This window comes from Odocoileus virginianus, chromosome 25, assembly GCF_023699985.2.
Source record: "Odocoileus virginianus isolate 20LAN1187 ecotype Illinois chromosome 25, Ovbor_1.2, whole genome shotgun sequence".
Classification (NCBI taxonomy): Eukaryota; Metazoa; Chordata; class Mammalia; order Artiodactyla; family Cervidae; genus Odocoileus; species Odocoileus virginianus.
Genome location: NC_069698.1, coordinates 13,522,328 through 13,547,842, shown reverse-complemented (window position 1 = coordinate 13,547,842; position 25,515 = coordinate 13,522,328). Strand labels below are relative to the sequence as shown.

Here is a 25,515-nt window from a genome sequence, read left to right as displayed (position 1 = left end):
CAGGCCTGATACCAAGGCTTTCGGCCTCAAGCTTTGGTTTTCTGACCCTCTTGGATGAAACTGCAAAGTGAGCTGGGCTTGTAGAAAATTTTCTTGTAAGATCAAATAGTGTGATAGAGAGTTTCCAATGGGTTTGGGGAGAATCGTCTCTGTAGGAGACATCCACTGAGATTCCCAGCACTTTACCTGCATCATGAAAAATGGCAGTCAGCTTTTAATAAGTTATGTCAAAAATAGCTGGGGGCGGGGCACGTGGATCTAAGTAATTGACAGGGCTCTGGCTCGAATACCCTTTGACAGGGCTTTGACTGGGGGACCTATATCTAGAGCTGGGTTTTTCTGGGGAAACGAGGTATACTTAATGGAAGGTTGGGATTCATATGAGAACATAAATGCAGCGTTTTCTAAATTTGCCACTCTATGTTAATAACATTAGCAAGAATATACCTTTTTAGGGAGCTGTTCCTTTAAAATCATTGTGGAAACTGCAGAATATGCAGAATATGTAGCATTTTTTCCTTGACTCTTTTACCTTCTCATCTGTGAGACAATTTGTCATCATTATTCTTACCAAAAAGACCAACCAACCAACCAACTGATAAGCTATTTTGGATAAACATATTTAACCTATATCAAAAGGTCCACATGTTAAGAGTCTGTTATTTACTGCAAGTATGTGATGATGTGTTCAGACCACAGGTACTCACTCCTTCGGGAGTTTACACTTACAGCTTTCCAGTTCAAGGGAACAATTTTGAGTGTCAAGAGGAAACCTGCTGAAATCCATAAAGCACATTGCTGAAACAGTTATCCTATAGGAAGAATAAGAAAAAGAAAACTGCACGTCATTTCACCACACGGTCAAATAAGTAATGTAGCTTAAAGCTATCTGACACTCGGCCTGTTTTGTGCACCTTTGAAGAATAATGCCAAACAGGTGTTACCGTCTTCTATCCAAGTAACCCATAAGGAAGCAAACCCAGGAAGGTGGGTGATTGCTTAAGACCCAGAGTTAATGAGTGAATTCCTGCTATAAGAATTGCTTCTGATCTCACCATTTCCTGGTCAGCTTCCTCTATATTTTCTGGCTCAGATGTCTTCAGAAAAACACACTTCAAAGCGAGAAGACTTTAAATAGACTTAAATATTTTCTGGTTTTTGGAAGATTCACACTTAAATAGTTTCCAGTAATAAAGAGCTGGAATGGTGGTGATAAAAACCTATGAGTAAAGGTTTCCTTCACAAAGCAAGTTTACCTGAGAAAATTATCTTTGCAGGAGTGAGGGGAAAGCCTGCAGCATTTTCAGTTATAGATCTAAGTGCACAATGCATAATTCAGGTGCTATTAAGTCAAAGGGCTTACATACTGATGAGGGCTGTTCTTCACATTTTATGTCCTCCTAGCTTTTCCTGGCTTCAGGCAGAGGCTGCTGAACTGTGGTACCCACAAAAGGCCCCTGAGCAGGTCTGCAAAAAACAAAGGCAACAGCTGCTCCTACCCATGGCACCCCTCAGCCAGTCAGAGGGGAAAATCATTTTATCTGCTGTGCGTTGAATTCTACTCTCAATAGTCATGCAGGAAAATGCCAAGCCACGGAGGGGTCTGGATAACCTTGCGACACAAAACATACTCATTTTGGCATCCTCCTGGTACTTTAGAAGAGGATTTCTGAAGTCTTGCAGTCTCCTTCCTTCAGAGTACACATAAATAAATTAACAGCCAAGGAGATTAGGTAGACAGTGTTAGGGAAAAAATTATTCGTGACACTTGTTTAAAAAATGGTAAGGTAGACTCTATTTAGGAGAGCTACTATAATTTTTTTTTTTTAATTGGAAGGAGAGATTGGGATCAACTCCAAACATAACAACTGGGAATTTATAGCAAAGGAACAAGGAGGCCAGGATGGGGGAGGGCAAGTCAGTGGATGGAAAATTACTAAGAGGCAGCATAAGGGGTTGGGGGAAACCTGGCTAAATGGACCTAACAGAATTCTTGCTGAAGGAGGCCAGGGTGGTCAGATGTCAGCTGGGGGCTGGAGAGGTGGATGAGGAACCTTATCAGACATGGAGGGTGATCAGACATTGAGGATGGGGGACTCTGGCTAAACTGACTATGCAGAGACAGAAACGGAAGCTCAAAATCCAGGCCAAAGTGAGAAGACAGTTCAGAGGACACAGTAGAATTTGGTCAAGGAGAGACTGTCAGTAGATGGTGTCAGAACCAAGCCTGAAACCAGGTGACCTGGCTCTGGGCTTGGACTGGCTTTGCTGTCAGCTGAAGTAGCTACGCAGACAACAATTCTGAATCCTGTGTTCAGAGATCTCCAGACCAACCTCAGGTTGAACCCGAACCTCAGGTTCAACGTTTCAGTAGAAGGACTTATAGAACTCATCAAAGCTGTTATACTAACAGCTAATCATTTATTGCAATGAGAGGATACCAGTTAAAGTCAGCAATGAAGTTAAGATGCACAGGGCGGGTTCCAGGAAAAACCAGGAATAAGTTTCCAGTTGTCCTGTTCTAGTGGGCAGGGCGGTGTGGACAGTGCTTACTCCCCCTAGCAATGACATATGGCCACATGCATGCAGTGTTGGCAACCAGGGAAGCTCCGTGAGCCCAGGGGTTCAAAGCATTAACTGAGGGTTGTTCACATAGTCATGGCTGACCTTGGTCTGCAGCCCCTCCAGAGGTCAAGTTGATACCACGTGGCTCAAAGTCTTTGGGTAAACAAAGACACACTTACCAGGCAGGATATCACAAGGGCTTGTAGGTTATTTCCCAGGAGCCAGACAAGAGCCAAATCCTTCTTTGGAATGTGCAGGGTAAGGACAATTCACTGAGCTACTTCTCCAGTGGATATCCCCTCATCAAAAAAATTAATTTAAAACAGTTGATTTCTTGGCCAGATGCCGCTGTTCAGCTGCTGATTCCTACTAAGGCTTGGTTCCAGTACTTGTTAGAGTCCTAGGTTACCTCTGACGTAAAAGTTCTTATGAAAAGTGGTACTTTCCTCTCATTTCATTTTTTAAAAAACACTGATAGCTTTTTATAAAATGTCTGGTAACAGAATCTTTGTACTAGAGTGAGGAAGGTGTTTTTAATGAATAAAAAGAACATATTTTCATTGTAAACAATTACCAAAAACTTGGCAGTTTAAAACAACAGAAATTTATTCTCTCACAGTTCTGGAGGCCTGAAGTCTGAAATGAGTATCACTGGACTGAAACCAAGATGTCAGAAGATCCCTGCCTCCTCCTGAATTTCTAGGGTGAGATTCATCCTTTGCTTCTCACAGCTCCTGGAAGTCGCCAGCATTCCTGGGCTGGTGGTTGCGTCACTCCAGTCCGTCTTCACCATCACACTGCTTCCTACTCTTCCACGTGCGTCAAATCCTCCCTCTGCCTTTCTCTTACAAGGATGCTGATGACTGCATGTAGTCCCACCCAGATAACCCAGAATGATTTCCTTGTCTCCAGACCTTTCATTTAATCACATCTGCGTAGTTTTCCCCCACCCCCCAATAAAGTAACCTTCCTAGGTTCCAGAGATTAGGACATGAATATTGTCTGGAGAGCTAACTTCTTTTTCAGTTTACTACTGAATCTTTCTGGGATTTCTAAGACATTTTAAAAAATGAATCTCTGGGATTTACCAAACATTTTTAAAGTTACCTATGGTAAGTCAGTAAGCACTGGACTCCTTAGGCTAAAAAAAAATACTATAGTAAAGAGGGATATTATAGCATGCTGCTGCTGCTGCTAAGTCGCTTCAGTCGTGTCTGACTCTGTGCCACCCCATAGACAGCAGCCCACCAGGCTCCCTGGTCCCTGGGAGTCTCCAGGCAAGAACACTGGAGTGGGTTGCCATTTCCTTCTCCAATGTGTGAAAGTGAAGTTGCTCAGTCATGTCCGATTCTTCCCGACCCCATGGACTGCAGCCCACCAGGCTCCTCCATCCATGGGATTTTCCAGGCAAGAGTACTGGAGTGGGGTGCCATTGCCTTCTCCGATTATAGCATAATGTCTGAACAAATATTTTATTTATTTTTTTGATATCCAACAGAATACAGAACTCTTATTTATCATTTGGATAGGTCCATTAGCACAGATCAAATATTTTAAATTAAAATTTTGTTTTTCATTTTCAACAATTTTTAAATGAAGAAACTAGGGGTAACGTGCATGATGACTATATTCTCATGTGAAGAGTGAAGGACATACTTAACCAAATTATTTAGTTAATCCAAGATTCCAAGACTGCTTGGTGGGGTGCAAGGTGGGGTGGCATTGGTGAGGAGGAAAAGCAGTTATGGGTACTTATAAAAAACTGTGGGTTAGACTCTTAAGGATATCCATCATTCAGCTCCATCGTGTCCAACCTGATTTCCTATCATTCTTCAATATATGCCCAGAGTGGGTACAGTTAGATTAGGAAGTCATTCTTTAAAACCCGGAAGTTAGGGGCTTCCCTGGCACCCCAGTGGTTAAGAATCCGCCTTGCAATGCAAGGGACACTGGCCCGATCCCTGATGCAGGAAGAGTCCACATGTCTTGGAGCAACTAAGCCCGTGTGCCACAACTCCTGAGCCCAGGCACGGGAACTTCTGACGCCCACGTGCCTACAGTCCGCGCTCTGCAGTAAGAGAAGCCGCGGCAATGGGAAGCCTGCATACCACCCTAAAAAGGCCTGCTCTCCGCAACTAGAGAAAGCCCGCATGCAGTAACGCAGACCCACCGCAGCCAACGTGTAAATAAATCAATCTTTAAAAGAATAAACAAAATGCTAATTACTAAAAGTCATTAAAGGAACAAAACCTGGGAGTTAGAATCAGGAAAAAAAGTCACATCCTCTGCTTGTGTCTGAAGCTCCAGCATCACTAAACACAGCAATACTGGGAGTTCAGCCTGCAGTGGGTCTCCCTAGTGCTGGCGTAGATGGGGTGGTGCAAGGGAGCCCTAGGCAGGAGACAGCCCTCCTCACCTGACGCTGAAAAGGACGTTTCCATCGGGGTGGACACGCAGCATGATGTTCTCCACAGTCGTGTCATGGATGAAGGATCTCTTAGAATGGACAAAGAAGATATCAGGCACCCAAATCTTTTCGATTAATCTATGATCAAAAGTCATACTTTTGTTGGTCTTGCTGGGAAAGGCGAGCCTTTCATCTTTCCAGTAATGTCTGAGATAAAAAGTCATTGTAAAGTCCTAGGCAGGGAGAAAAAGAGACAAGTCAAGGCCTGCAGAAATATGATTCAAGATGACCAGTCTGTACTATCAGTCTCCACTGGTTTCCGTAGGTGTTAACGACCTGTGCCTGAATGGCTTATATTATATCTTCAGGTAGATTTGGAATGAAGCTACTGAGCTTCCGTCACAGAGCCTCGCCTCACCTGGACTCCGGTGAATGCTGAGAGTTTCTGAAAACCATCAAGTATTCAAGTTGCTGAGGGGAAACAGGTTATAAGTGGGACACATTTCTACCTGAGCACTCTGGTAAATCACCTAAGATGATCTCAGAAGAGAGGGACCTGAAGCTTCATGGTCTGGTATTTTATTTTGATTTTCTTCTGGTACTTTAGTTTGCTTTTTCTCTCACTGTAAATAAATATTCACTTTTATGATTGATTTTATACCCATATACTTCTACCATTTTTGTTAAAGCAGTCCTCCCCAAGTTGAATAAACTACAGTCCTATAAGAACCTGAACACAATTTATTGGAGTTTTTAAGCATTTTAATGGAAAGCATGTTGTTTCAGAGGGGCTTCCCAGGTGGCTCAGTGGTAAAGAATCCTCCTGCAGTGCAGGAGATGTGGGTCAATCCCTGGATCGATAAGATCCCCTGGAGAAGAGAATGGTACCCCATTCCAGTATTTGTGCCTGGAGAATCCTATGGACAGAGGAGCCTGGTGGGCTACAGTCCCTGGGGTTGCAAGAGTCAGACACAACTGAACTACTAAACAACAGCAGTGTTGACAGAGGTCCTGAGAAAGAGCTGGTGATATTCAGCTCAAGACACAAAACAAATACCAGCAAATGATGGTACTGGAATTGTAGTGTGCCAAAAATCCCTTGTGTATTTGTTAATATGGCACATCCCCCAGAAGCTAGTTCTCAGAGATTCTGATACAGTATGACTCAGGACTTTAAATTGTCTATATGCATCCCAGTTGTAAGGAGGCAAGGATGAGGGGGGAAAGCTAGATTAACATTATTTTAGCAGAAAAAAATTTGCTTAATCAATTATTTGAGTCTTGTTTGGCTCTCAGGTACGAGTATTTTGTTTGTTTGAATAGAAATTCTCCTATCTTCACCTAAGTTACAGGATGTAGGCAATTTCAATGTGTTATTTCACATTTCCCAACTGCTTACTTCTTACTATCATTTATTTGCCAGCAACACTCAAATTCTTCTTGAAATAACATACATAATAGAACTTCAACATTTATTATGCGAGTGAAGGACAAATCTCAACAAACCACAAACAAGTCATCAAGTAACGATAAGCTCATTTGTTTTTCTTAGGATCAGAATAGAGGTGCATTGTATTATTGCTCTGGGTTAATCTGGGAGCACCAGCCACATGTAATTTTGAATTAGGGTAAGAGTGAATAAATACAATGGTTCATTCATTACCATAACACCGCTCCACAGGGAATCCTGTGGGTTACTGCATGGATTGCTTTAATAGGCATATGTTTGTGTTTAGATGCTCAGTCTGATCTGAAGGGCACCGGGCAAACGCTGAGCCTGTGAAGTCAAATGGCAGACACTGGCACATGTCACGGATACCTCAGCATCACCACTGCTTGGCGCTATCATGGGAAGCAGGCTGAACCACCACTGGCAGGAGAGCAGGACAAAATGAAAGAGATTGAAAGTGACTTCAGGGTGAAATGTGGGAGGGTGGGAAAATGATAAATGAGAAGCAAAAGAAGCCAACCCCGGGGATCACTTGATCATTTTTTTCAGACTGGGCATGGAGAAGGCAGACCAGTTTTTGCTGACACTGAGTACCAAGGTTCCAGTCACATAGCTAAGTATATCCTGTCCTTCGGGACACTGGAAAGCCAATGGAAGAAAAGGAGAAGAGAAAGAAAGGAATGAGAATTATAATCCGGGGCAGAGATAATAGTTAGAAAAGAATAAAGCAACTTCAGCTTCATTAAGCAAAGCAGGAAAAATAAATAACATGCATAATTAAGATGATTTATTAAAACGTCAGTGATTTTGACACTCCTGAGAATCTATCCTTTCAGAAAAAAGCATCTCGGGGAGAAACTTACCATGTCAACCTCTGAAATGCTGTCAATACTTTCAACCTGGATATCTATACCCACTGGCACTGGAGACCCTTCAGAAAGAAGAATGAGAATATAGTGAGGAATCAGGCTTATTTTTGGAATCATTTAAAGTGGAGAGAGATCAATGCTGCAAATGAATTACTTTTCAAGTTTTAATGATAAATTTCTCAATTATCTATTGATATATTATTACATATTCAGGGAGCAGACCAGCACGAAGTTCATGATTTTGGCAAATGTGGAAGCCTTTCCTCTCTTGCCGAAAAATCAGTCTCTTTCACGTGGACAGGATAGAGGTATACACTGATAACAGTGCTACCCAGGGCTGCTGCACATTCAGAATGTCCCCTTCCAGATAAACTGAAGCCATAACTTGCATTTGGGGTGAAGCAAACATCCTTAGAAATGTGAATGCTGAGAGTATTCTGGAAATCAGAACGGGAGCAACTTCAGACAGGCAAGTTCTAGATTTGTGTGCAGTTGGGTCTCACAGAATCAGGCTCACGTGGCCAGAGAACAATCTGAGACCAAGATGATTCCTTGTTACACTCCACAGAGGTTTTCCTCTGTTCCTGTGTGAGGGCATGCTGATACTAATAACTTCATTATTTAGTAGTGTGTATGAGTATTTATGTGTGTGTGCTCACTTGTGTCCAACTCTTTGCAACTCCGTGGCCTATATCCTGCCAGGCTCCTCTGTCCATAGGATTTTCCAGGCCAGAAATACTGGAGTGGGTTGCCATTTCCTCCTGCAGCGGATCTTCCTGACCCAGGGATCAAACCCATGTCTCCTGCGTCTCCTGCACTAGCCGTGGATTCTTTACCACTAGCACAACCTGGAAAGCCCTGATGTATATAGATGTTCAAATAATTTGTATATTTATACATAGACTCTTCATATGTTTTCTTTCCACAGTGACCAATTCTCAAACTTTATAGTCCTTAATTAAAAAATGCTTTCAACTATTGTTGGAAAAAAACAGAAATCTTGCCTAGACGGATCCTAAGTGGTTATTTCAGACAAGATTTTGGTATTTAGAAGGGACAGGCCAGAAAGACTTCATTCCTCATTGTCTGGATATGCTACACATGACATATATGTGCATATAATTTAATGAAGCACCAAATTATTGTGTTTTAAATGTACTGTGTGTGTGTACACTTAGTCGCTCAGTCGTGTCTGACTCTTTGGGAACCCATGGGACTGGCGCCTGGCAGGCTCCTCTGTCTATGGGATTATGCAGACAAGAATACTGGAGTGGGTAGGCACTCCCTTCTCCAGGAGATCTTCCCAACCCAGGGATTGAACTGGGTTCAATCTGCAGATGGATTCTCTTACCATCTGAGCCACCAGGGAAACCCCAATATAACACATTATAAAACAAGACACGCCTCACCAGTCCCTGTGGACCATCTATGCCTAGCCCCCCATTAATTGGCTGACATTACCTTCACTTTATCTACACAGATTTGCTCTTTTATAAATCTAAACCCTTGCTATCATTCCTTACTTACAAGGATTTCAACTAGCCAGGCACTGGGCCTGTCAGTAGAATATATTTCTGTTTCAGAAATACCTTACTTGCATCTCAACTGCTCACTACTTCCTGCCATATTGGACCAATTGCTCCCAATAGTATTAATAATAACAGTTCTATTAAAATATTGTTTAGTGATAATTACGATTAAGCATTAACTTGGGAACAGCTCAGTGTTATTCCTTGATCAGGTTTAGCTCTGATGCTTTTATTTTGTTTTGCCTTTTTTCTTTAATTGACGTGTCTGTGCGTAGTCAGTCGCTTCAGTCATGTCCAACTCTTTGCATCCTTGTGGACTGTAGCCTTCCAGGCTCCTCTGTCCATGGAATTCTCCAGGCTGGATTACTGGAGTGGGTTGCCATGTTGTCTTTCAGGGGATCTTCCCAACCCAGGGATCGAACCCACATCTCCTGCGTTGCAGATGAATTCTTTATCGCTGAGTCACAGGGGAAGCCCTCTTTAGCTGGTAGAGCTATCAAAATAGACACTTCATGCAAAGATCTCATCCCTGGCCCTGTCTGGCCTTTCAGGATGAGTCATTCCTCCCACTAACTCCAATACTCCAAAGGACTGAAGGGATGGGAGAGGCCTTGGAGAGGGAACAGAACATCCTGGAGAAAATTCTGGCATTAGAGTCCTGACCAGAGCTTGAATCCAGCTCCATGACACATGAGAACTAGGGTCAATAAAATCTCTAAGCTTAGGGTCCTCAACTATCAGACCCAGTAGTAGTCTCACCAAGGAGACTTATTTAAAGACTTTATCAACTGTTGATAAACTTAATGGATACTCAATAAATAGCATAAAATATATGCTATTGTTACTGTAATTTAGCAGATTTACAGAGGATGACATGGTTGGATGGCATCACTACTTGATGGACATGAGTTTGAGCAAGCTCTGGGAGTTGGTGATGGACAGGGAAGCCTGGTGTGCTGCAGTCCATGGGGTTGCAAAGAGTCGGATACGACTGAGCGACTTAACTGAACTGAATTCAGCAAAAATGTGAATTTATTCCTCAGACTACAGTCCACAGTTCCCAGTCTTACATTCAAACACTGAGACAATCAGTGCATTCTTCACTAAACAATGATCCAGCGCTTCTCATACAGTGTTTATTTTATGACAAAGTGTGAGCACAACTTGGATTCAGGATGTTTATGCCTTGTAAGTAGGACCCAGTTACTGATGAGGATCTCTGCAAGCCAGGCCAGCCTTCTACCACCACCATACAAGGACATTCGTGCCCCCACTGGACAAGCACTGGGCCCTCAGGGTTGTTTGAAGGCTGGGCTGACAGCGGGGTAATGACATGGCTTGTCCATTAGGAATGGGCTCCTAAATACGTCTTAGATTTCTTCTTTCCTCCCTCCCATTTATTCTATTTTTGTCAGGATGAGCTTTTTCAGCTCAAAGGAAAATGTTTGTCCTCAGATGCTATCTGACCTCATTTTTGTCTCCTCTGTATTTGAGGCCCAAGTGCATCTCCTGGGTCCAGGACTTTAAACTCTGCTCTGACATTCTGAGGACAGAGTGGAAGGTGAGGGTGACTAAAGGCAAGATGCAAAATCATAAAATTTGGGAGCTTCTTAAAAGCTCCGAAGATCATTCTTTTTTGCAAAATAGGCGCTGAGTCCCAGAGAGAAGGTGGTAATAAAGCAAAAAGATTAAAAACTATGAAATTTGTAGCCATGTAAACCTGAGTTTAACCTTCTGTATCCTTAACTCCTCTAAGCCTCAGTTTGCTCATCTGTAAAATAGGGGACATACATATATGGTCTGTGCCTAACGGGGTTGCTGTGAAACTAAATTAAAAAATGCATATCAAGTCCTTAGCCTAACCTAACATTAAATGTCTTAACCAACTTATTCAGTATACAGAAATGTGTGATACATAGAACATGAATAATACCAGTTTCATAAATGCTCTTATTAATCCTCTATATAAAGCATTTGGAATATAGTAAAAATTAACTATTAGGTATTACAATTAGGTGTTGATTTCCCAGGATCTCTAACTAGGTAGTAGCACAGACATTTATACTGCCATATATATTATACTACATTATATTATACGTATAAAAATCATTAATCTTGCTTTTATGCATGCTGAAATAAGGGGATCTAAATAAAAGTTATTCATCTTATTTGTGTAGTACATTTAAAGTACTTGATATATTATCTCATGTTATCATTACAGCCACTTTGTTAGTTAGCTGGGTAGAAGCAATTTAGCTCCATTTGACATATGAGGGAACTCATGCTCAGCAAGGTTGAAGAACTTGCCTAAAAGCTAGAGCTCGTTAATGCAGGAATATAGCCAGATCCCCCTGGCTGGCAATCTGGTCCTCCCATTTGACGAGCAAAGACTACACAAGTGGTTTTTACAACTTCAGCTTTTGTTTTAACTCAGTAGCCAGTATCTAGATGCTGGATGGATTTCACTTTAAAGAAACAAAGAAATCATCATCTATAAAGCTAAAACAAAAAAAAAGCCCTTAGTTATGGGAGATGTAAAGGGTAGGGAAAGCATAAATAAAGAAAATGAGCTGCAATTTATAACCCAAGTTAAACAAAAGGCTCCCTTAAATTTATATCCTCCTGTTTCCACATAATGAGTCAATTAATCTTCTAATGCTTTATAAAAGTAAAAAAGCACTGCAGTAGCAGCTGGTTTTAATGTTAAAGCTAATTAGGAAAACATTAAGGCGAGAGAAGTGCTGAAGTTACATTTAGCTCAAGAGGAAAGAAGGATGTGTGTGTGTTGTGTTATGGACAAGTATAGAGAAAGAGAAGATAAATTTAAGCCTGTCTTTTGTATTCTGCAGCCTGATTTTCCCAGGAAAGCAGGCTCGAGAGAACAGAGAATGGGTCACCGGTATAAAAAGCTGTTCTGACTAAGACAAGAGAAGGTTAAGTACTATATTTCACAGAGCTACCAGACTGACACCTCTGACTGAATTTATGGATTTTTTTCTGCCCGAACTGACTGAATACACAAGCCACTTGGATACCATTTAGCCCCAGTCCATGACTGTCAGAAAAATTTCTTAATCGTGGGATGATTAGCCACCTGCCACTAATAGTGCATTCCATTGCATTTTTAATGACCCCCCCAAAGTAGCCTCAGGAAAAAAAATTGTTTTAAAAATTCTTAACACGTATCCCTAACAGATCAAGAGAAGTAGAAACCTAAGATCAATATTATGTTTTTCTCGGGGGTGGGGGTGATACAGAGGAGGGAGAAAGAAGGCATAAATGTTTTAAGATAAAAGCTTTGGGTCGGCTCTTGGTAAGGCTCTTGGTAATTTATGATGGTGCTTCTCAAATTGTAAAGTGTAGTCGAATCACCTGGGGATCTTGTTAAAATGCAGATTTTTATTCAGAAAGCCTGGGGTGGGGCCTGATCGTCTGCATTTCTAACTAATTCCCCAGTGACTCTGCAGCTGGTCCTTGGAACACTTTGAGTTACAAAGTGTAGACTGCTTGTTTCAAGGTCCAAATTCAGGAGCAGCAATTTTTCTCTTAATCTCTCTGGCTTTCAGTGGTCTAAAATAAACCCATAAAGCCCTTTCCTCTAGGATAGGAATTCATTTAATTGACGAACCTAACCTAACGGGAATTAGGGCAGCTTTTTGAATTCGTATAGAAGGGAATACATCATTTTGGACTGCTAATCACTACTCCAGAGAGGCCAGTTCCAAGCTATTCCTGTGTGTCTGGAGCCCCCTAATGGTTCCAAGTACCCACAGCCGGTCAAGTTTAAATTAAAAAAAATAATTTTCCCAGGTAAATTGTGGGAGGGGAAAGATTTTAGAGACTCCTTGAATTCCAAGGAGTTAAGTTAAGACCAAGGTCCAGAATACCTGCCTATCAGTTGCAGGGTATATTATCCAAACTTTGGGCAAATTTTGTTGGGGGAAATAAACGGTCTATTGGGAATGGCAGTTAAGAGTACATCTTCAGGAGAATTGTGGTAAGGATGACACATCTGAGTAGTGATGTAAAAAAAAAAAAAGAAATTAAAAAGTAGATCTATAGGTAGTAAAAAAAAAAGGCATACATCTTTAAACATGACTGATTTTGAGGCTTCTAAAAATCTTAAATTAGGTTCAATAAATGTGAGAAATGCTCCTGAAAAACAAAATATACTCAACACGGATTAATCTGATGCTAATAATCTAACTCAGTAGGTATCAAATGTGATTCTCAGACCAGCAGAATCAACATCACCAAGAAATGTATAAGACATGAGAATTGGTGACCCCACTCAAATCTACTGAATCAAAACCTCTGTGGGTGAGGCCCAGTGATCTGGGTGCCAAGGAGCCCCCAGGGGACTCTAATGCCTGCTGAAACTTGCATCATCAACCTAATAAAGGGTTTCCTGGTGGCTCAGACAGTAGAGAATCTGCCTACAATGTGGGAGACCTGGGTTTGATCCCTGTGAGAAGATCTCCTGGAGGAAGGCATGGCAACCCACTTGAGTATTCTTCCCTGGATGGACAGGGGTGCCTGGCAAGCCACAGTTCATGGGGTCGAAAAGATTCAGACACGACTGAGCAATTAAGCACACACACACACAACCTAGTAAAATAAAAACCAGACCCTTAGAATTGCAACCCAGTGGATTCCAGAAAATTAAAGAACAAAACCCAAACCATCCGTAACGTAAGAGTTACCTGATGTACTTTTAAAATTTTACCAGTAACCTGTGTGTTGTGCTTTCCTTTGTCATAACCACAATATGATGAGTATCGAGGTCTTCCCACCCACGCCAAGTACTTGAAGTGTTAATTATCAAAAAGTGGTACCTATTCTACTGCTGGGGGATCCTGGTTCCTCACCCCCACACTCACCTCTCTTACCTCCACGTCTCTAGCATGAAAAGTTGTCAGTTCAGGAAATTGTGGGCGTGGGAGACCTTAGGTCAGGAGCAGGAGAGTCAGGATGGATTTAGCACTAAGGTGGAGAGTACAGGTTACCTGGGTGATTTTACCACACCCTGTGTATCCTTGAAAAGCTTGGTACCCCCAGGGATGCAACTATATGCACATGAAACAATCTGACAGGAGGAAAGGCTTTTTTCCAAGTGATATATCCTCCTACTGTGGTTTGCTCCTGTTCTCCTTACCAGTCATTGCATCTTGGTTCTACCACGTTACTTTTTTCATGGCCTTGAGAACATTTCTTAATTTCTCTAAGCCCTAATTTGCACATTGTAATATTAGGGTTGTAACACCTACTTCATAGGGTCACTGCAAGCGTGGAATGAGACAGTGCATTAAAGGGCTTAGCACAGTGCCTGGCACTCCAACATTTCAATCAGTTTTTATTGCTAGGTGTTAAGTAAAAGAAAAAACCTCAGCAGAGGTGGTTCACAGGGAGCCATGGCATTTGGCAGACTAGTTCTTCAACAAAAGTCAGGCATTCCAGGTCATAAGCATGTTTCACAAGATTTTATGAATACCATCATATAACTCAATGCTTAGCTGCTGCTAAGTCGCTTCAGTCGTGTCCGACTCTGTGCGACCCCATAGACGGCAGCCCACCAGGTTCCCCCATCCCTGGGATTCTCCAGGCAAGAACACTGGAGCCGGTTGCCATTTCCCTCTCCAATGCATGAAAGTGAAAAGTGAAAGTGAAGTCTCTCAGTCATGTCCGACTCTTAGTGACCCCATGGACTGCAGTCTACCAGGCTCCTCCGTCCAAGGGATTTTCCAGGCAAGAGTACCGGAGTGGGGTGCCATTGCCTTCTCCGATATAACTCAATGGATTTTAATTAAAACAATATATTACTGTATGGGCAAGATATACACATTCACTATTTTTGAACACACTTTTAATGATAATGTATATAGTAAACAATGGGTCATTTTGGTTAATTTAAACTGCATAAATTATCAATTGCTCTTATTCAAGAGAAGATCATTGTAAAAGGTTTCTGTTTCTTTTTCTTTCTTAAACTGATGGTCTGTGTTTTGGTCTTAATGACTTCAAATTTTCAACTCAGTTTTGACAACGCAATGGATTATAACACAGGAGTTTTGTAAAGACAGTGCTCACCTCCAAATCCAGGTCTTATTGCAAAGTCATGGTCCTCTATGTGGAGGATTTGCTTGTATTTCAGGGGCCGCACCTTGGTACTGTCTTCTTTCCGCATTCTAGTTTCTTGTTTGCTGTACCTCCAAGGGAGAAAAATGCTTTTGAGATACACGTGCTTCTGGATATTTTGATTTAGTTTAGCTTTCTGTGCTCAACATGCTATGCTCCAAAATAGACACATAAAGCTCATTTTCTCAGTTCATATTACATACAAAGATCAACCAACATTTACTTTTTCTTTCACAAGGGTGGGGCAGGTAAGGTAAAGTACCTTGAATGACATACTTGAGTGTGGATGTGGTCCTGACAATGTGGTTTTTAGTAGGAAAACCTGGCCACTAGCACCTGGGTGGAGATGATCACCATTCAGACCCAGATCAACCAAACCAGAACCAGAGGAACAGGGCCTAGGAATCTGCATTCAACGTGGTACCTGAGTGATTCTTGGAGTCACAGAAGTTAAACTACCTCTTGCACTAAGATAATGTTAAGAAAAAGCAAAAGAAAAGACCTGAAAATTGTAAACTGATGAAAACAGTGTTTCACAACATGTGCAAAAAGTATAGGTGCTGGCTGGGATTTGAGCAAGAATCCCTGTAGTAGATTCTGGAACTGAGGGAGGGCTATGGGCCTGGAGAGGAATCCCAGGGGAAAATGGATGATCTGACAGTTGGCTGGACCTAAGATTGGTCCAGTGGTGAAGCAGGCACACTTCCTCGGGCAAAGGCAAAGTGGGTGGCCTTTCCGGTGTGCGTGGAGACCTGATCTGGGAGCAAAGCACGTGGCTCCCTGGGGCTCTGAACTCAGGCAAGTTGCTGGGTCTCCCTGACTCGTCTCTGTGCTGTGACACACACTTCCCAGACCTGTTCTAAGTGTGGGGGCACCGCAGCCCCTCTGTAAGTGACATGCAGCCGACTTCTTGCCCCAGGTGCCCGAGACCATGCTCTGTCCCTCTTCCAGAAGGACGCTCCTGGGCTCCCCTGGTGTCTCAGTGGTAAAGAGTCCGCCTGCCAATGCAGGAGACACAGGTTCCATCCCCGGTCCGGGAAGATCCCACACGCCGTGGAGCAGCGAAGCCCATGCACCACAACTATTGCACCTGCGCTCTAGAGCGTGGCGACTGCAACGAGAAGCCCCCACAATGAGAAGCCTGCAGCTGGGGAGTAACCCCGGCTCGCTGCAATTGGAGAGAGCCCACACAGCCCTAAATAAATAAGTAAAATTATTTTTTTTGAAAAGAACATTCCTATCACCATCACTGTCATCGTCAGGAGCAGCAATTACATAAGACACTGAGCGCTCTACTAGGCAAGTTCTAGTTACTCTTTCTTGATTGGCTTTTGCATTGATACATGTCATGGCTCCTTCAGGAAATACACATGAATTTTTAATATAATACTTGTGGACACAATGTCTTAAACCAATACTTTGATGGTGAGAATTTCACATCCTGAAGCAGCTGGTTTAAGAAATATGTCCAGGTTTATGGTTACCGGAGAGCACGCAGTATGATCTTTAAGTACAGAAGTTTCTGGCTGAAACCCTCAGAGATTTATGTACGCATTTTTGCCATTGATAGAAATAGGGAAGTTGGAGGAACAAATCTGATTTTGTGTAGAAGACAAATGCGTTTGATTTTAAATACAAGTCATTTTATCCTATGAATAATTGACACACAGAGCTATTTCTTCCAAGGATCTCTTAACTAGAAAACCTCTTTCAAGGAGCTAGAATGATCCATTGATTGAAAAAGTAATAGCAGCTAGGTTTTATTAAATGCCTATTGTGTTCCAGGCCCCCTACCACATATTTTGTAAGTACTATATTCTTTGGCATGAATCTCAATTACCAGGTTTGCTGGGCTCCATGCCCAGAGTTTCTGATTCCATAGTTTTAGGGTATGAGAATTTGCATTTATAACAATTTCTCAGGAGGACTACCGGTCTGGAAAATAATAGACGTTTTATAAAAGCTAGCTGGTTGTTATTATTTTAAGAAAAACTGGAATATTACCTTGGGTGGAAATTCATGGAAATTTGTGAACTTCTTTAGTAATATAACACAACGGCAATCTCTAGTACTCTTTTCAAAAGCACAGCCCTCCAGAGATTGGAAGGGATGAATCTTAAGAATCCCCAGGGAAATTCCATCCAGAGGAACATAAAAATTTTAAAATTAAAAATAGAACATACAAAAGCAAAGACAGAATGCCCCTCCCCCAAATATCACCCTGTCCCTGTCTGGGAGTTGTGTTATTTAAAGATATTCTGTATGTTGTATCTTTTGCATGTAGCTTCCCTAATGGAGAAAAAAAATCCTAATAAATTTCCAGAATTGTAATCCTCAAAAAAAAAAAAAAAAAAAAAAGAATCCCCAGAACAATGAATATGCAGCCTGCTATGAAAGGCAAGAGGCTTCCCAGGTGGCAGAGTGCTTATGAATCTGCTTGCCAAGCAGGAGACAGGGTTCGATCCCTGGGTGGCGAAGATCCCCTGGAGTAGGAAATGGCAACCCATTCCAATATTCCTGACTGGGAAATCCCCCGGACAGAGGAGCCTGGTGGGCTACAGTCATGGGGTCGCAGAGTTGGACATGACTGAATGAGCATGCATGCATGACAGGCACTCCTGGCAGTACCTAAAAGCACACACATCTCTTCTTACCCGAGGGTTCCACTTATGTGTAGTGAGATGTCCTATGTTTACTTACTTTTGACTTTATACACCATCTATTTCTCAAAAAGGTTTATGTGGCTTAGACACCCTCTGAAATAATTTTGAAAACCTCACACATATTTAAGTAATCATCTTCAATTTTTTCATCATAAAATTTAAAATTAAATATTGATAATTTAAAATGAAATTTATATTCCTCCTTTAAATGTATCCAATGAACCTGGAATACTCAAAACATGCATTTTAAAATACATGAATAAGCTCCTCTTTAAAAACCAGAAAGAATTTGTCTCTCTGAGACAAATTTGTCTCAAAGGAATTTGTCTCATTCCTCGTTTTCTTGAAACTTGTCTTTCCATTTTATTTTCTTCATTGAATTTTATCACCTATCATACTTCTTTCTGAGAAGACATGTATACACATTGAAATAAATTCTTTTGTAGCCTCTATGACTATTAAAAATGGAGCAAAACATAACTCATATAAACGTTGATAAATAATTATTAAAATTATGATTAAATTTTATCAGAGAAGTATTTCTTAATAAAGTGATGGTACATTTTCCCTATTTTGTGTATCTGTGTATATTACTCATTGCACTTGTTATTTCTTTTTTGATAAAGCCCTTCTAATAGATGTGAGGTTTTAATTTACATTTCCTTGATCCTATTTTTCACTTTTATAGATGAAAATATAGAGAAACTTTGTTCATGGACATGGAACTGGAAGAAATTTTGTTTCAGGACTATAACAATTCCTTCTTACTTATTTTTCAAAATTCACATTGTGGTGTATCATCAAGAATTCTTTCTAATGATTTATAACCTAACAAGTTAAGTGGGTTCTTTCTTCAATATTGTTGAAAGCAAAAAAAAAAAAAAAAAAAAAAAAAGAAAAACAGGAAAAAAGGAAAACACTCAGTTTGGAAAAGAATGTGTTATTTAAACTAAAGTCATCAGCTACCTTAACAACAACATCTGTAATGAATTTTTTGTACTTGGGTGGGTTTTACCCACCCGTGTAACACATGTAGTTAAGTTCAGAAAAGGAAGAGGTGTGTGTGCTTTTATTTTGCCAAATGGGACAGAACAATCATTCAGGACAGGCTACAGAGAAGACTGCAGGCAAATTTTCAGGATGATCCATTTTAGGAAAGAGGTCAGAGGAAGTCAGAGATCCAGAAATAATTATTTTAAAACTTGTCATGCTCACATGTGCCTCTGAGAGCTTGCATGCAGCCTTAGGGGAGAATTATACTCTAGGAGCATAAGTGCCCTATTTGAAGACCCCTGACTTGGAAAAAAAGCATACAAGTAGAAAGGTTAAATAAAATGAAGACAAATAGAACAGACAAAGGCAAGAGAAGCAAATGTGCTTAATAAGGGAGGTTAATTTATGATAGAGAACCAGATTTAGCTCAGAACTTTCTGGTCTGATTCCATATAAGAATCATTTGAAGCCCCTTCGTCTTCTGCCTTCTTCCCTTTCCTAAAAAAAATTATTCTGCTTTTAGTAGGTACTGAAAGAAAACTTCTGTATTCAACTGGAAAATTTTGCATGAAAATCTGAATTCTTCTTTTGAAAACTCAGGAAATCTAGCGACACCGGGCTGAAGTCCTCTTCCAAGAAAAAAGTCTCAACCTGACCAGCCTCTGCCCCAAGAGGAACACTGAGCCTATAATTGCCTCAGTTTCTGCCAGTCACTTCTGTCTTACTTGCGTAGCAGTTTGAATTGGCAATCTCTAGGACACTCCTGCCTTCTACATTAGGGTCTCGATGTGCTAGTAAATGTCTAACAAGAGACTCCCCAGGAAAAAAAGCCCTGTTTGTAGTGTTTGCTGATTTCCATACTGTCATCCTAGCTGATTTCAAGCTATGGATATGACAGAGAAGTGTGTAGCCCATAGTATAGTACAATACAATGTAATATAAGTTTTGTGTATGGCAGTATACTATAGTTTATATGATAATATAGTATTCTATAGTAGTGTAATGCACAATACTACCTATACAGTAGTATACTACAATATATAGCTGTATACTACATAGTATACAGCTACATAGTACGCACCACACTATGCTATAAACTAGTATATATATATATAGTACTAGTATACCATATACAATTACACTATACTATGTAGTATGTACTATACTATCCTGAGTGCAGGAGGAGAAGGGGATAACAGCGGATGAGATGGTTTGATGGCATCATCGACTCAGTGGACATGAATTTGAGCAAACTCCAGGAGACAGTGAAGGACAGGGAAGCCTGGCGTGCTGCAGTTCATGGGGTTGCAAAGAGCTGGACTTGACTCTTTGTCATTTAGTTACTGAATGACAACATAGCATAATATATTACAGTATAGTGTAGTACTTCTTCCAGACATAAGTAGATATAAATAGTGGAGAAAAATACACAATAGTAACAGGTAGTAAAGCAGTTAGGAAGTGGTGAACTTTAAGTATTTATTGCTTTCATTAAAATAATTTATTTAATTGTACGTTTATATAAGTTAATTTTTAATAAGTTTATTTTTAGCCGCCTTAAAATTTCACAACTGGCTCTTGCAAGCTGATTTATACAGAAACTGGGCACTCTGCTGATTACTCTTAAGGCCGAGACAATATGTTCTTCTTAACTCCCAACCCAAAACTGGTCATTACAGAAGGCACTCAATACAATTGCTGAAAGGATGAATAGATATTCAGTAAGTCTGGATGCCTAATCCTCTTTGCATCAGTGGGGAGCCAGGTCTCTTCCTGAGGCCAAACAGGAACATTTTCCTGTGCCATACCTAATTTATTCACCAACTCCTCCTCTCCCCTACTTGGTTTTAAAGAAATAAAGGGATGAATCTTTGGATGAAAGATTATTAAAGTATTTGGATTAAAAAAGGAGTCTTTGGGCAAAAAGTAAAATGATATTCTGAATGTAAATAGTTAATAGCATATTTAAGGATAAAGGGCCTGACTGTAGGAAAACTGGCTCAAAATAATGTACATAAATGTGACCTAATATGTACAAATATACTTTCCAATTTTCAAAGAAAGATCAAGTCTTCTTTCCATGTTCATTCTATTCTCTTGCATTATGAGTTGGCATTACTGACTGAATAGACATGAGTTTGAGCAAGCTCCGGGGATTGGTGATGGACAGGGAAGCCTGTTACGCTACAGTCCATGGGGTTGCAAAGAGTCGGACATGACTAAGCGACTGAAATGAACTGAACTGATGACAGAGTGGATTATTAATTCATTACTTATTTAATTATTGATTATCAGATCATGTGTGGGATAAAGAACCTCACAGTGTTTATTCATATTCAATTCAGTTCAGTCTCTCAGTCGTGTCCGACTCTTTGCGACCCCATGAATCGCAGCACGCCAGGCCTCCCTGTCCGTCACCAACTCCCGGAGTCTACTCAAACTCATGTCCATCGAGTCTGTGATGTCATCCAGCCATCTCATCTTCTGTCGTCCCTTCTCCTCCTGCCCCCAATCCCTCCCAGCATCAGGGTCTTTTCCAATGAGTCAACTCCTCGCATGAGGTATACTAAGGTCTAAATTATCCTGGGTTCCTTACTCTATAAACTACCTTACACAGTAATTTCAGTATTTTTGTCAAAATGCCCTAAAATCTGCCCGAGGGGGTGCTGAGGGACAGTTCAGAAGCTGGCTGGCTGCATTACCCTGTTCACTGGGGAAACGCAAGTCTTTCATCTTAAGTGGCTGCTTCTGAACCAGGGTGTATACTTTACGCCATCCCTGGAGTCCTAGAGGATTTTTCTTTGAAGAACAAAAGAGGTAGGTATAAATTTTAATGAATCCTATTTTGGCTTATCACTTAAGATATAGAGAAGTGAAAACAAACACTCTTGGCCCCATAGAGTAGAAAGCCCAGGGTTCCCTCTTCATTTAACCAGAGTCTAAAAATGAGACACTTAACATAAGAGAGAAATTTCACACCACCACAAAGAAAGATGCTTTCTTCTTGTCCCTTAAATGACACCTAAAAAATACACATGGCAGATTTTTCTCCAGCAATTCTCCCACCAATAGTGGGCTGGTGAGACTGGTGAGTCCCTATGACTATCTCCCTTCTTATCTACACATCCGCCAAACAAACTGGGCAAACCCCCTACTGTTTAAGCAATCTCCATTTTGTTTCAAAATTAGATACAATATACTACTAAAACATACTAGATGTTAAAAGCAGCCTGAAAAAAACACACAGTCTGGTTGGATAGCCTCACATTTCCTAAATACTGCTTGCCTAATTGCCTTGGGGAAGACAGAAAGCGTTTAAACGGGATAAGACGTCATAACGTAGATCTGAGTGTGGAAGCCAAGTCTGGAAGGGAAGTATGGGAGATGGCTTTTGATTTCTCAGAGCAAAGCAGGATTCAGGACTCGAGTGACAGCTCCTCCGCACTCCACGGTGCTTTTGGTTTTGGTCATTAAACCTGAGGCTTCAGAAGGATTTACTACATTTTTATGTTCTCTTTCCTGATCTTACAGTGAGTGCTTCATAAATATCCAAAATGTGAGGGCAATCTGGCTGAAACATATGTCACCAAGGTTGGCTGGGTGACCTCACTCACTTTCATTCCTCACTGTCTCCTACTGGGTCTCTTTGGGAATCTTGTACTTGGTGAAAAGGAAAGATTTTCCCTAGGACAGGAGGGCATTCCTTGGTTATTACAGTTACCTGGGTCGTACTAGGCGTTGCGCTGGGCTGCAGGCACGCTCAGCTGCTCACTTGGGTCTGATTCTTTGCGACTCCATGGAATGCAGCCCCCAAGCTCCTCTGTCCATAGGATTTCCCAGGCAAGAATACTGGAGTGGGTTGCCATTTCCTTCTCCAGGGAATCCTCCTGACCCATGGATCGAGCTCTTATCTCCCGAGTCTCCTGCAATGCAGGCGGATTCTTTACCCCTGAGTCACCAGGGAACCATCACCTGTGTGCTACGGTGACTAGTTGTTCTGGTTTGTCTGAGACTGAGGGGTTCCTGCCCGACTCTGTGAGACCCTATGGACGGTAGCCCACCAGGCTCCCCCGTCCCTGGGATTCTCCAGGCAAGAACACCGGAGTGGGTTGCCATTTCCTTCTCCAATGCATGAAAGTGAAAAGTGAAAGTGAAGTCGCTCAGTCACGTCTGACTCTGAGCGACCCCATGGACTGCACCACACCAGGCTCCTCTGTCCATGGGATTCTCCAGGCAAGAGGACTGGGGTGGGCTGCCATTGCCTTCTCCGAAAGACCATGGAGCCCCAGGCAAACCAAATGAACTGGTCATTCTAGTAGAGAGCTATGCCCCTTCACTAGCAGATCCAATCATATCCTGATTATTGATGATAGGATAATAATGACAATGTATTGATGCTCAGGATGATATTTCAAAGGCGATTTTCCAAATGGAAAACGAAACTTGAAAAACAACTGGCTTTGATGCCTTTCAGTACTGTCTCATCAATATACAGAACCATATCCACTCTGCAAGTACTTGACATCAGAAATCGGTACTCAGACCAACCTCTACACCAAAATTTTTGATGGAACGTTAAACTCAGGTAATTATTAATAATAAATGCATTGCTCATTGGAGAAATACAATCCCTGAGAGAAGACTCATACAAGAGCCCTTTAACTATTTTAAATAAAATTAAGCACGTAGATGCCAGCATGGGCCCTAGATGCTGTTCTTTCTATGATAACCAGAGGTGATACATTTTGATGAGGGAGCAGTCTCCCTAGAGACAATCACTGCCACACATGTGTGCTACCATTAAAGATACATTCCCATAGGTCTGAGGCAGCTGGTGAGAGAAACTGGGACTATAATATGGATGTCTTACCGAGTCTGTTCCATTGAAGAGGGGCAGCGTGGGTGGGGTGTCTTGATTTCAGCAACAACAGAAGCATTTGGCATCAGTGTGATCCACATGAAGGTGAAGAAAACCAACTGGGAAGCCGGGATCATCTCTTCCAAAAGAAAGCAATGTGGACGGATACAACCAATGCTGTTATCAATACTGCTTCTTCACGTGTCCTTTTAAAAGTGATCAGAGTGCCAGGTAAAAAGGTATCAAGGAAGAAAGAGAGACATTGCTTTCAGGGCTGTGTCTTTGCTTTAGTAGGTTAAGTGGATTGACATCATTTAGAGGCAAACATCTGTCTGGATCATCAGCCATTCGAGAAAAACAAAGCAGAGTTTTTCATTTTCGGTTTCCATCCTCTAGTCCCTCTTTGCAGGGAAGGTTCTTAGTGGGATGCTTGATCCGGACTCAATAAACTCTCAGTGGCAATCGAAGGCAGACAAAGAAGTGAGGTTAGGCTTTAAGTCCCCTTAATCCAACACAATATCATTTGAATATATTTAACGACTCAGCAAAATAATATGCTTAATGAGAACAAAGATGATTAGTTTAATCCAGAAAGGAATCTTTCCCTCTCCAAACGTGTACAGATTGCCAGAGTACAAACAAAGTTCAATGATTCATTTGTCAAATAAATAATCATATTTTAAGATGATGGTTTATTCCATTGATATCAATCAAGTGGCTCAATTTAAGGTTTAATGTGGTGAGCAGCCAGATAAATAAGAGAAGAAATTAGCCTTGGGCAGGGGGTAAGGAATTATGTTAAATTATGGCCACATAGGAGGCTAAAGACACTTTGCACATACTGAGTAGAAACAGTCCCTCTATAGTGCAAAGTGACAGTGCATGGGTATGGTAGTGAAATTCAGTTTCGTCACCTGGAAAATAACAGGTGAGCAAGTCAGTGACAGCCGACTACTTACTAGGATTGAAGAAGAACGCTATTTTGTTCCAGGAATATAGTGTGAAGGAAATTCTTAAATTTCCTTAAATTAATTTGTCTCCTTGACACTGCATAGCTTGTGTTATTGCTTGATTCTGTTTATTTTGACTTGTGTTTCCTCTTCTCTTAGCCCATGTATTAACACCTCCTATGTTTTTTGGGGCAAGTATTTCCTCTTTAAAATATGTGTTTAATATAAAATATTATAAATATTACAAATATACAGAATAAAGTAATAAATCTTTACCTTTCTGTTCATCCCCTATTTAGTGTTTATCACTATATACAGTTATGCTTTTATATATATTCATAAATAATCTACATTTTTTGCACATTTCAGAAAACTTTATAAAAATGGTGTTAAATTATACCTTTACCTCTGCAACATACTTTTTTCTCTTCACAGTATGCTTAGATTTACTGTGTAGATAGATGTAGTCCTAGTTAATTCATTTTTAAGTGCCATACAATACTTCGATGTGTGGATAATTAACATTTTATTTATTCTTTTGCTGATGAGCATTATTTCTTATTTTCCTAGGATAAATTATTGTAAGCAATTCTGAAGTGAATGTTGGTCAATATTTTCTTGGGTTCATACGTAACAGTTTCTTTAGGATAAATACCTAGGAGTAAAACCTCTAGGATGGAAAATTTTCACATCTTCAAATTTATAGGAGACTACCATAACGCTCACAATGGTTGCACCAATTTACAGCCTAACAGTGAATGAGAGCTCTCGTTTCTTAAAATCTTTTTTGACTTTAATGTAATCAGGTTGCTAAATGTTACCCAATCAGTCTTTTAGGTTTAATTTTAATTTCCCTAATGGCTAAAGAAGTTTGAGCAATTTTTTTCATGTATCTCTGGGCCAGTAAGCTTTCTTCTTCTGCAAAGAGCCAATCAATAGAAGAAACGTGAGAAAAGTTGCTGGTCTTTTTGTTTTTTTTCCCCTCAAAGTGTATGTATTTTCTCTCTCTCTCTCTTTTTCTTTATTGGAGGATAATCGCTTTCCAGTGCTGTGGTGGTCTCTGCAGTACATCAGCACAAATACTGGGCATTTGCCC

The 25,515-nt window shown here is 40.9% G+C and overlaps 1 protein-coding gene across 2 annotated transcripts in view; it reads right to left on the bottom strand.

Moving 5' to 3' along the window:
- The window catches only part of GABRR3 (gamma-aminobutyric acid type A receptor subunit rho3), a 46,804-nt gene extending 22,133 nt beyond the window's left edge, over positions 1 to 24,671 (bottom strand). The window contains exons 1-5 of one of the 2 annotated variants that reach the window (XM_020879874.2): positions 23,482 to 24,671; positions 14,908 to 15,026; positions 7,286 to 7,353; positions 4,982 to 5,205; positions 730 to 812 (exon numbers count right to left, since the gene is read on the bottom strand). In XM_020879874.2, coding sequence (XP_020735533.2) covers positions 730 to 812; positions 4,982 to 5,205; positions 7,286 to 7,353; positions 14,908 to 15,026; positions 23,482 to 23,606 — 619 coding nt within the window. In that variant the 5' untranslated portion in view covers positions 23,607 to 24,671. The remainder of the gene's footprint in view (positions 1 to 729; positions 813 to 4,981; positions 5,206 to 7,285; positions 7,354 to 14,907; positions 15,027 to 23,481) is intronic. The other variant, XM_020879876.2, reaches the window with a different exon arrangement.
- Between the last annotated feature and the right edge of the window lie 844 nt (positions 24,672 to 25,515).